We start from the raw sequence: 12650 nt of genomic DNA on the forward strand, positions 1-12650 counted from the left end.
CACATTCATCTGTCTTTTAGCAGAGGGCACTACAGAACCACACAGTAAACAAGTACACTCCAGGTCCATAAAACTAGCATGGGAATACACAGCGGAAGGCCCACCCACCCCCATTATCTTGGGAGTGTTGGGTGGAAAACCTCATCCTTTGAAGGAGACTGACAACAGCATCCAGAAAAGCAACCACAACTCTAGACCCAAGCGTAGCAGAGATCTAGGGAACACCATGATAAACACGGCACAGGCACCGCACAACCCCAAAAAGGCCCTGGAGAGAGGAGTGAGGGCACACAAAGCCAACAGAAGCCAGGCCACAAACTCAAGAGGAGCCAGGAGGTCATCATCAAAAGTCAGAGTCACAATCCATGGCAAGCAGCAAAACCTCAACAGGGCCCAAAAGATATGCAGCATACAGAGAAAGGGTGACTGTCTTCCAAAGAAGACAGATAAAATGGGAGGTTTCATAATCAAGATGCACCTTTATAGGCACAACTGGGGTGGAAGGAGAATTGTTTTTATTTTTGGTAGTCAGCAAGATACCTGTCTGAAGGGTGGGGACACCCCTGAAGATGTAGAAAAGGAAATGAAAAGATAATCTGACTTTTACAACATTCTGTACCACGATGCTACAACTCTCAAAAGTTAAAGTGACACATGGGTTACCTACCTAAAATAAAGGTCTGAGTATATTCAACTGTGCAGACCCATTTCCAGTATACTGAACTTTTGAATATTCAGGCTTCAAATATAAAGCTGATATATATCTATTATAGTAGGTACAACATGTTTGTGTGTAGTTAGTTATCTTACCAGCAAATACAAAATGTTTCCTCTACTATAAGTGCCACAGGGTGCCCAATGATTTGAATTCAAAAGCACTGCTAAATAAGGTAACTTTAATTTCATACAGCAGTTTGCACCATCTCTTTTGATACATTAGAAACCTCCACAACTCTTTGCTTTACTGTGTTTACTCATGCCTGATGGTGTATGTCCTAGTATTAGCGATACAACAGAAAACACAGATGTGGAACCAAACTTAGTAGTGCACTCATTAAAAAAATTGTTAACATAGAATTTTTTAGGAAAATATAGAACATACCATTCCAGAACATTCCTAGACCTTTGTTTCCACCATGCTATGTTTTAGGCAATTTTATAGCGCCATGCCACCCATGAGGTACCTTAGTGCTGTTTAGGTCAGTGAGGGCCAGCCTTGAGGTCCTCCCTCGAAGAGCCAGGATTTAGCAAAGAGGAGGACCTGATATGGTTTGGGAGGTCGTTCCATGCTTTAGGAGGGATGTGAGAGAAGGCGTGACCTGCTGCTCTTTACAACCTGAATTTTTTTTGTGACTTGGTTAGCGATAGCTTTGTAGAGGGTATCCCTGTAGGCCAGACTGCTGATGATGAGGGCTTGGTTGACTGTTGTTCTGGTGTTGTTGGGTAGTCACTTGAATATTGCTTCTATTACTAATAAGATGTGGCTATATCGTGATAGTACAAGACATTCTTAGATAGTGTATAGTAACAGGTAGCATGCTTATTAGAAGAATCAAATGATTTATGCCCTACAATGAATTTCTCATACAAACCAGAAAGTATCTTTAGTGGAAATTATTTCATGCTAGTATTAAAGGAAAATCAGGAAGGCATCCATTATATAGCTTTGACCAGCACTGATTACAGCCAGGATTCAAGCCCATGCTTACAGATGATATTCCCTGACATGTCAGGAGGCTGCAGATGCTTGCAGCAGCATGCTCATTATAGGACAGCTGATTTGCCCTTGATGGAATGAGCTGTCTAGCAAGGAATATCAAATCAGAAACAGCTGTAGGATGGGAAACTATTTGGTTTAAAGAAAATGTAGTTAGTAGATAGAACAGTAGAAAATATCCGTAAAAGAATGTGTGCTTATTCCTTCCTTAATTATGCTGGTTAATGGCTGCCAGTGGTGGGCATTGGCACTAATATTTGAGAATCTGGATTGAGGGCCTGCATTAGGGTTTGGCAGATATCCAGTCTGTTTTATTACACGTGCATTCTATTCTATGCCACGGGCTATCTATCACATTTCAGCTTACCAAAGTCAGGATCGCATTTTCCACCATCAGCCCTCAATACAGACCAAAAGAAGATAGGTGGAAAAGGGGGATAGGAAAAGAGTGACAATGGGAAAACCAGGGATTAAAATGAACCTTCAAGCATGAAATAAAGAGACAGAAAGTGTAGGGCGGTGACAAATAGACGTGTTATATTGAATCAAGACTAGGCTGCATCCTCAGCATTTGACACTGCTGGTGGCAGACTCCTAAGGGAAGCATTGCCCATTTCACTTTTTTTTTATTATAAATTAAGTTCTATAGACATGACATCAGCAGATTAAAGGGTAATGAATCAGTGAAGCAGGGATGTGTGCCAATCCCTATCCCCTGTTATTCAATTTATATATCCCGAATTTGAGGGCAATTTTGAGGGGTTCAAAACTTTTCTCAGAAATTCGTAGAGCAACACATTCATACTCTCCGTTACACAGCAAACAGAGGTTTATAGCCACTTACAATGTCCCCATGTTCCTTAACCACAGCAAAACAAAGGTTTTGATGTTTCGCTGCTGTTAAACTATGAGGGTATGGTATCTGAGCTCTGAGCATCTAGGTACAGGAGAGTATCCCAAAATGTACTTTCCCCATGCAATTTTCCCATAGGGATTTTAGACATGACTAGAGAACGAACCGCTGGACAGAATTACACCAAATTTGGCAGAAAGCTATCTCTTGGTTAAGAGAGACACATTTTTGTGATTTGGTGTAAATCGGTCCAATAGTTTTTCAGTTATTAAAGAAAAAACAAATTTGTATATGGAGGGACGCAGATCCTTCGCAGATTCAACAGATTTTATGCTGAGACCTCATTGGCTGCCAGCACTTCAACCAGGAAGTGTTGGCAGCCATTTTGGCACTGAGACTCAGCAAAGTCCCCCCCGCCCCAAAAAGGAAAAGAAAATAAGAAGGGGGTAGGGTAGGAATACCCTGACCTCCTAGGTCTGGTAGTGGGGTCCCCCAGGGACCTCGCCAGGGCCATAAAGTATTTTTTAAAGATTTTAGAGTGAAAAGTGCAGCAGAGCTGCGAATGTGGGCAACAAGGTTAAAAAAAAACAAGCATGGTCTCCCGCGCTTATAACCGCAGGTCCCGGGTGCAGATTTAAATAATCAAAATGGAGAGGAGGGTGCATTGGTCATTAATGGTCATTAACCCCTCCCACGCTTATGACGGAACTGCTCCGTCACGCCCCTCGGGTGGGCTGTGCTGGTGACGGAGCGGTTCCATCACGGCCTGCTCGCCGCACCTGCGCGGCGCTGATTTCACGCATGCACGGCGCGTTCTATTGAGCGGGCGGGGCCGTGACGGAACCGCTTCGTCACAAGCACAGCCCGCCCGAGGGGCGTGACGGAGCGGTTCCGTCATAAGCGTCGGAGCGCCGCGCGGCCCCCCGCCCTTTAGCACTGCGGAGGAATTGCCAACGCAGCGAACGGGTTAAGTGGGAGGGAGGCGATGCCCCCCGCTCAAGGCTGTTTAAAGCCTTGAGACCGCCACCTCCCTGGGGCCAATGCTATCTTTCACAGGGAAAGGGGCAGCACAGTTACCCCTCCCGGTCCCTTTTTGTCCAAGGGACCACCACCTCCTTGGGGCTAGACCGTTGTTTGCATTGGGAAGCGGGGCTGTGAAAACCCCTTTACGGGCCTTGTTCTAGAATCTTCCCTCCTCTATCCCTCCTTTGACTCAGCACAAACCTCAGTTTATTACTATGATCTCCCAAATAACACTTTCTAGACTCTTCCTTTCTCTATCTCTCCTTTATCCTATTCAATCCAACTAACAGACTCACATGTCCACCACTCAAATTACCAACTTAGATTTCCCTATACTAATCCACCACTAATCCACTTTGGGCTCTGGAGTAGTGTGGTACTCGTCAAAAAAAGCTTCAAAACCTCATCAGGGTAGTAAGCACTATATAAATACAATTACACTTACAATAACAATTCAAAAAACTAACCACCCTATTCCCCTATAATACAATCCGTTACTAAATTATAAATTACTAATTACATTTAAGAAAATTGTATTAAAAAATATAAAATATTTATTATACTAACACCTAAATTATCATAATAACTAATGTATATAAAAATGTATTTAAAACACTTTTTAATACAACTATATTCAAGTAAACAATTATATATACAATGATATTTTGAAAAATTATATTAAGCCCATAAAAAAATATTTTTATCTTCAGTAGTCTTTTCTTCAATATTTTTACCATGATTACATTTTTGACACAATATTCTTGTCATTCACGTGTAGGGCATTGACCCTATTAGGAATTCCACTCTCGGTATCCCCATATTATGCAGAACTGAAGGAAATCCAGGCACGAATAAAGGAAAGACGCTGTTTCAACTATCCATTTCAGGTGTAAAGGAATGTTTTCCACTTAATTGTGATATTATTGATGGAAGACTTGTCTTCATATTGTAGAGAAAAGAAAGAGAGGGAAGCCTTAATTTAACAGTAAAGTAAGGTATGTAGATGTAGAAAATGGCACGTTGTCTCTTTCTTTATTCTTCCAAAGTCTTTGTTTCTTCGTACTTGCATAACTGTAAAATGTATCACATGTATAACATGAAAGACATGAAAGGTGATTGCAATAAGTCTAACCACTGTCAATAGCTCAGGGTGGCACTCCAACCCATCGTTCTTCTGACCACCATGCCACCTCGGTTGTGAGCTCGCCATTTGCAAATCAGTCACCTTCTACGTGTTTCATGTACCGCCTGGCAAGGGTATGCCCAGATATGGGTGCCATACACACAGTGTCACTGGGACTCAGCTGTACCCGACTGACGAACCCATGAATAGGCCGAAAGCGGTCCTGGGTTGCTTGTGCTCCAGTTCAGGGAGGACCCGGCTTGGCAGTTCGGGCTGGACTGTTCACAGGTGAACAGGGTTAAGACTGATTTGCATGTGGCTGGCTCTAAACTGAGTTGGCTTGGTGGACAAAAATGATGGACTGGGATGCGGCCCAGAGTGATTTCCAGTGGCTTAGATTAATTTGAAAATACCATGCATCACCGTGTTTTCAGTGGCGGACGCCACAAATAAAAGTGGTGAGGCGGGTGGAGGGGGCATGGGGGTAATGCGGGAGAAGGAGCATGTGGATTAATAATAATTTTTTTTTAAGGAATTTACCTGAAGCTGCTGCCTCAGTGTTCTTCCTGATCCCAGCAGACACTGGGACAGTGTCACAGACTCCCTGTGCAATCCCCGCGCTGCTCTCATGCTATGAGAGCAGCCTCTGGTTGTTTTGCATTTGCCGCCTTAAGTGTGCCGGGTATACTCAGACATGGGTCCAGGGCTCACTGTGCCACCGGAACCAACATATGACTGGGTCTAAACTGAGATGGCATGGTGGGCCATAATGATGGATTGGGATGCAGCCTAGAGTGTTTGCTAGTGCCTGAGATTAATTTGAGCATTCCATCCATCACTTTGTTGTTTTTGCATTTGTCGCTTTCTAACATGGCATCAATACTTTGTAAATCAAAACCTGTATTTTCATGATATTTTCTATGATTAGCATGTTCTTTAGTAATAAGACATTGATATTGCCACCTTATATATAGACTTAATTGGGTCCGACAAAACGTTTGATCTATCTCTCATCCTTGAATCCCAAAGAGGCATTTCAATGTGGAAACACTTACATCTAAATTAGGTCAGACTGTCACAGTCTACAGTATGTCAATCTTGCATTTCCTGTAGTTAATTTGTGTTTTCCCTGCATGTTTATATACATAGTTAATTAATTATGAACTTCAGTGCAAACATGTAACTCATACCATACTTGACTTTGTGTAATTATTTTCATCTCTGTTTTGTCCAGGCCTTGTATTTGAACAACAACAGAATTGCAAAGGTTCACCCAAAAGCTTTTCAGCAAACCAAGAAGTTAAAAAGATTGTACCTTTCCCACAACCATCTCACAGAGATTCCAGCCAAACTCCCGAAGTCCTTGGCGGAGCTGAGAATTCACGATAACAGAGTGAATAAGATTCGGAAGGAGGCCTTCAAAGGAATGCATTCTTTGCATGTTCTAGGTATGGGGGGTTTCTCGGGAATATGAAGTATTTGCTTATTCATGAACAGCAAAGCATTGCAGCGATACATTTAACTGACTCGCGAGGAGCATGCGCACACATGGCCCGACTCACAGACCTATGGGGCATATTATCAAGGGGGTTTATCTCCGCTTTTTTGGCTTTAAAAGTCAAGAAAGCGGAGATAAAATTATCTCCCTATTACCCAGCTGTCACTAACACCAGTTAGCGACAGCTAGTAGGAGATAGCGACCATCTTGGGCCCCACTTTGCATGTCAGTGATATTTATCACTAATGACATGCAAAGTGGGCGTGCCAAGATGTTAGCGACTGGAAACAGTCGCTAACATCGCTATCTCCTATTACCAACTTATGGAGATATTCGCGCTAAGCGTGAATATCTCCAAAAGCTAACACCTGCCCTGAGCAGTTCTTAGCCATGTTATCCAATGGGAGGTGGATAACATGGCTAAGAGCATTAGCTCGGTAATGCATGAATATCGCTGACTTTTTAGCGATATTCATGCATTGCGGCCGTTTTTTATCGCATTTGCGATAAACCTTGGTAATACCAAGGTTTATTTGCGATAAAAATCGCCGCAGCTCAGCGGTAAATTTTTGTCTCTAACCAAGCAATAGCGATAATTATCGCAATTGCTTGGTAATATGCCCCTATGTTCGTCCATAAGCACATGTTTACTGCCTAACAGAGGTAGGCGAGCAAACACAGATAACAGGAAGAGCCGAGGCAGAGCCCTCCCTTGGCTTTAAGAGCCCATTCTCGAGCCGAGCCATGAACATATACGGCACATAAATTTTGCGACTAATTTCTTGTAAAAATATGATCAAGTCGATTCAGAATTCACAAAAGTGTATTATTTTTATCATAGAAAGTGTTTCACGCTAGTGCATCAGTTCATAACACTGCATTGACAGGTATTTACTAAAAGTGAGTTTTTAAACATGCAATTATGAACATTCCTACCCCCTCATCTTGACGCCAATGCCATGTTATGTTATGTTAAATTAAATTTATAGAGCGCCAATCACCAGAAGGTCTCTAAGTGCTGTAACATAACTCAGAGGTCCAGAATCCTTCTCGCGCAACTGTACTCCACACACAGCGGAGGAAGCTTATCCAAACGCCTCCCTAAACAGAAGGGTTTTAAGCTTCCTCCGGAACGGTAGTAACCTGGTTTCCTTACGCATTCCGTGTGGTAGTTTGTTCCAGATCTGGGGGACGGTAACTGAAAATGCCCGGCCTCCTAGAGTCATTCTATTGAAACGTGGACAGACTAACAGGCAAGACTCTGCTGACCGAAGAGAGCGTCCGGGCACTTAAGGCCTCAGGCGATCTTTGATGTATTTGGGTGCCTCTCCGAACTGAGACTTGTGCGCAATGCACAACCCCTTGAATTTAACCCTTTGCTTGATGGGAAGCCAGTGTAACTGCTGGAGCAGAGGGGTGGCGTGGGCTCTTCTTGGCAGTTTATAGATCAACCTTGCTGCATCATTCATAACCACTTGGAGCTTCCCCAGGAGTTTTTCAGGAAGCCCAGTGTAGACTGCATTACCATAGTCTAAGCGTGACAGGATTAATGCCGTCACAACCGTCTGTAAGGTGGAAGAAGACAGCAAGGTCACCAATTTCCGAAGTTACCGCATTAGGCCATTAATGAACTAAGAGGCAAGTCAGTTGTCATGTGTACGCTATATGTGGCCTAGATTCTTAATGTAGATGTAGTAAGATTTAGCCACTTAAACAGAGGATTATGGGCAGCCCGCGCCTGAACTGATGTGTTTGCAGCTGCTCTCAAATATGGTAATGAAGAAAAAGAAGGCTCAGTGAAATAAAATGTTGGCCCACGATTGATCTCACAATTTGGTCAAACTGGGAAGCTGTAATTAATCGCATATATTCTGCTTTTTCATTGGGCAATTCTACCACGAGATGGGTGTGTTGTTGGCTCTCCTTTTTTTACTTCAAAGATTAATGAATTGTCTTTCATTCTTGGCACCTGAGGTTAGAATGTAGGTGTCCGGCAACAGCCACACAAAAGCTCTGCTCAATTTGAAATACTGAAACCAGACAGCCACAGAAAGACTTAGGGCCTCATTTACAAAGAAATAATGCAGCGCTGCTCCGCAAGACATATTGCTGCGCTAAGCTATGTCATTTTCAAGCACAGGGATGTTTCCAATTAACAATACAATACGTCTGAGTGCTTTCCCCTGCCCTGGGGCACAATTAGCTGTCATGCACCAACGCAGGCACCCTTGCGTCATGTTGCAAGGGTTCCTGGGTTGCAGACATATTTGTTTTTGTGCAGGTAGAGACACCTTCCTACACAAAAATAATCACTGATGGCATTTTCCTCTTTCTTTGCAAGCTGCAGAATGCAGCACACATAGAAAGAGAAAAAAACGAGGAGAAATAAAAGTATCTCTCCTCGTTGCACCACTCCTATATCTCCCCTGGGAAGGTGTAGGATTCTGACACATTCCCAGCTTTACAAAACTTTACAAAACTTTGTAAATCTGGGAATGTCAGGTTCCATGGATGTTGCATGGGAACACCAACACCCATGGAACTCCCCTTTCACGCAGAGTAATGTATGAAAGGGGCCCATATTTACAAGGCCATGAAAATCCAGGCAGGGTGACTTTAGGAGGCCATGTAAATATGGGCGGGGACACTGCACTGCAAGTGTGTCAAAATAAGCAAAACACCAGCGGCTCATTGGTCTTGTAAATTAGGCCCTTAAAAATCAGAGCAAGAGAAGATCTGTCTGCAAGCTGACAAGACTAGTGCAAAATGAGTTCCATAGCATCAGACAATGCCACAAACAAAAGCAAACAAAGAGCATCATATAAGGAGGATGCTACCACGCATCATGGTCCACAGAGCTGGAAGATGAACAACATATTAACATATTGCTAGCATGAAACAAGCTGCAATAAAAGAAGCATGGCATATTTCCGTGAGTGGCACTATCAATGTATTCCCTCACCTAGTAGTTGCGGGAAGAGGGAGTAAAAGCCACATTCACCACACCCACACTTTTAAAATGTCCCAAAAGTGTGAGTGAGAGTTTGAAGTATCCAATGGCCGTTGGGTGCCAACTTCTGATAAATGCTGTAACATAATCTGCCTGTTTCAGGAGAGTCCTCATCATAGCTACACCCAAATTCTTCCACTCCGAGGCCCAGGCTCCTTTTAATGTCCCCAAATTAATGGCCACAAACTGCATCGTTTTCGATTTTTAACTCCATTGTGCAGCAAGAGCTAGGTCCAAGATCCTTTTCGTCAATATCGCTCCAGTCCAAACTAGATTAGTAGCATTATGTGAACTCATCTCGGTTTATCTGGTGTGCTGTCAGTCTGCTTTGCTAAGAGCCATCACTTTAACAGATGCTATGTTGTGCTGCATCAGGATAGACCCTCTGGTAAAGGTGGTGGAATTGCAATCATCTTTAAATCCATCTATCAATGTAAACTGGAACTATTACAACTTCCAGGTAGTGAGGCAGCATTATTTAAACTTATGATTAATCCCCAATTGACGCTTTCCGGCCTGCTAATTTACCGGCCGCCCGGAAATGCTGCTTCATGGATCCCCTTACTTGTTGATTGCCTATCAGCAACACTTTTGAAATTGAATAATTTCACTATTCTTGGTGATTTAAACATCCATTTAGAAGATGTTAATAATCCCCTCAATAAATCTTTTATCTCTGATCTTGAGGTTTTTAACCTCAAACTCTGTAACTCTGGGGCTACTCATCTTGCTGGCCACCTCCTGGACCCAATCATTTCAACCCTTCCGTTTGATTGTACTCAATCGGCGCGTCCGCTTGTCTGGTCCGATCACTACGCAATCCATTTTGTGCTACCACCTGGTCTTTTTTCGGCCAGTGTTTATGTGGAGGAAACTAAATCATCCTATCGTTGGGACAGGCTCGATGTGGCTGCCTTCAATCAGCGTCTGACTGAGACAATTCCGTTTTCTGTCAACACAGAGCAGGATTTGAATACCCCCATTTCCTGTTGGCTGACAGATGCAGTGACTGCTCTCGCCCCTCGCTCTAGTAGTAAATGTAGATCCTTGCGCCCCCCAGCACCTTGGATCTCTGACGAGTTGAAAATCCAACGTGCTAAATGTAAAGCCCTGGAGAGGAAGTGGAGGCTGTCATACTCCGCTCCTTCTAAAGTGACTTACAAAGAAGAACTGAAATTCTATCACGCAAATTGCAAACGTGCCAAGGCCTCCTATATTGCCTCTACTATTACTCTAGTGCAAAATTGTCCTCGGACTCTTTTTGCCACTGTAAAGAAACTCACAGGAGCTGATACTACTCCCGTGCTGCCGGCTCTAGACGGTATAGAATGTAATGCCATTGCTGACTTTTTCATATCTAAGGTCGAGGGCATTTATCAATCTCTGGCCTCTCTTCCTCCACAACTGATTTCCCTCAACTTGGTTTTTCCTGTAATATTTCCTTCACTCCCACTGAGTTTATTTACAACTGGCTACCATTTGATGACTCTTCCTTCCTGTCTTGTCTAAACAGCATCAGGTCGGGTTCTCCGCAGGACCCAGTCCCTATGAAGATATTAAAACAACTTGACCTTGAACCACGGAGATTCCTAATGAGGCTACTAAACATCTCTCTTACCGAATCTCGGGTGGCACAGGAATGGAAACATGCCATGGTCGTTCCTCTGCTCAAAAAATCTGGTGCTGACATCACAAATCTTGCTAACTTTAGGCCTATATCCCTGCTGCCAGCTTGCTCCAAAATTTTGGAACGCCACGTTAACACCCAGCTTAATGAGTTTGTTGAAAACGTGGGATATCTCCATCCATCCCAATCAGGCTTTCGCGCTAACTATTTCACCGAATCCGCACTCCTTGGGGTGACTGAGCGACTCCGACACGGTATCGACGGCGGTGAGACCTTTGCGCTTATTCTCCTTGATTTAAGCGCTGCTTTCGATACCGTGTCTCACTCCACTCTTCTGGAGTCCCTCCGTTCCCTTGGTGTTGATGGATCAGCGCTTGCCTGGGTGGCCTCATTTCTTAATGAGCGCACCTTTCAGGTTTTCTCAAACAAAGCTGAATCTGCGATTTATTCCTCAGCTTACGGCATCCCTCAAGGGTCTATATTAAGCCCTCTGTTGTTCAACATCTACATCAGACCGCTTGCTTCCATTGTAGAGGACACCGGTCTGTCTATATATTCATATGCAGATGATACGCAGATTGTGTTCTCTCTTACTAGCAGCAGGGTACAGGAAATTTCTGCCATTAAAACTGGCCTATCTCGTGTTGCAGCTTGGATGCAAGTCCATCTGCTGAAGCTCAACGGAGATAAGACCGAGGTTATCATACTAGGCAAGCATAAAGATCTGTGGGGCTCCAGACACTGGCCCTGTGATATGGGCCCGCTGCCTACCCCTGTGCCTGTTGCCCGTAACCTCGGTTTCCTGATCGACGATAAACTTTCGATGAGGCAGCAGGCAACCAAGATCGCTGCAGTCTGTTTCAACACCTTACGTTGGCTGCAGAAGATCATATGGATGTTGCCTGAGTCCACTCGAAGAACTGTCGTACAGGCCCTTGTGATGTCTCGTATCGACTATGGCAATGTGCTTTATCTAGGAGCGGATAAAGCAACAATTAATAAACTCCAAGTGGTACAGAACTCAGCAGCTCGCCTCTTGCGCAATGTCCCACGGAGAACGTCCGCAATGCAAGCTTTGTGTGACCTACATTGGTTAAAAATTTCAGATCGTGTGATCTTTAAAACGTTGTGTTTTGTGTTCAAGATCCGTCAGGGTTCTGCCCCCATCTATCTTCACAACCTTGCCCAGCCTTATCTACCTGGCCGCTCCCTTAGGTCATCTAACAATGGCAATCTTTTGATCCCAAGAATCCGTCTGGCAAAAATGGGAGGCCGCTCATTCGCATATCTTGGACCAAAGATGTGGAATGCTCTCCCACTGGCGCTAAAAACAGAAACTAATCTTCTGGTTTTTCGTAAAAAACTGAAGACCTTTCTGTTTTGATTTCCCCTGTTGTGATCTTCTCCTTTGCACTTGCTTGTTTCTTCTTTAGTCTGTCCCTGGTGCCGGGAAACCCATTTGCGGGTAGCTGAGCGCAATATAAATTCAATAATAAAAAAAAAAATGTTTGATTATTTTAGGCCCTGATACTGCAAGAAAGCATCCCTTTAGAGAAAGTTTATATTCTAATTTTCTTTAAAACTGACTCATTTGTTCTCTAATCCTAATAAAAATTTATTTTGCAGAAATGAGTGCAAACCCGCTGAACAGCAATGGAATTGAACCAGGGGCTTTTGAAGAGATGACGGTCTTCCACGTCAGACTAGCAGAAGCTAAATTAACAACAATTCCCAAAGGTATGATTCTAATTTAATATTTGTGACATATTGTACCCCTTTGCCTCTTCTACAGGGTGATC

The 12650-nt window shown here is 43.6% G+C and overlaps 1 protein-coding gene across 3 annotated transcripts in view; it reads left to right on the plus strand.

The window, feature by feature from the left end:
- ASPN (asporin) overlaps positions 1-12650 on the plus strand; it is a 199372-nt gene that overhangs the window by 128151 nt on the left and 58571 nt on the right. For all 3 annotated transcript variants that reach the window (XM_078661389.1, XM_078661390.1, XM_078661391.1), the window contains exons 4-5: positions 5951-6164; positions 12478-12588. In XM_078661389.1, coding sequence (XP_078517515.1) covers positions 5951-6164; positions 12478-12588 — 325 coding nt within the window. The remainder of the gene's footprint in view (positions 1-5950; positions 6165-12477; positions 12589-12650) is intronic.

Source organism: Lissotriton helveticus, chromosome 9, assembly GCF_964261635.1.
Source record: "Lissotriton helveticus chromosome 9, aLisHel1.1, whole genome shotgun sequence".
NCBI classification, from domain to species: Eukaryota; Metazoa; Chordata; class Amphibia; order Caudata; family Salamandridae; genus Lissotriton; species Lissotriton helveticus.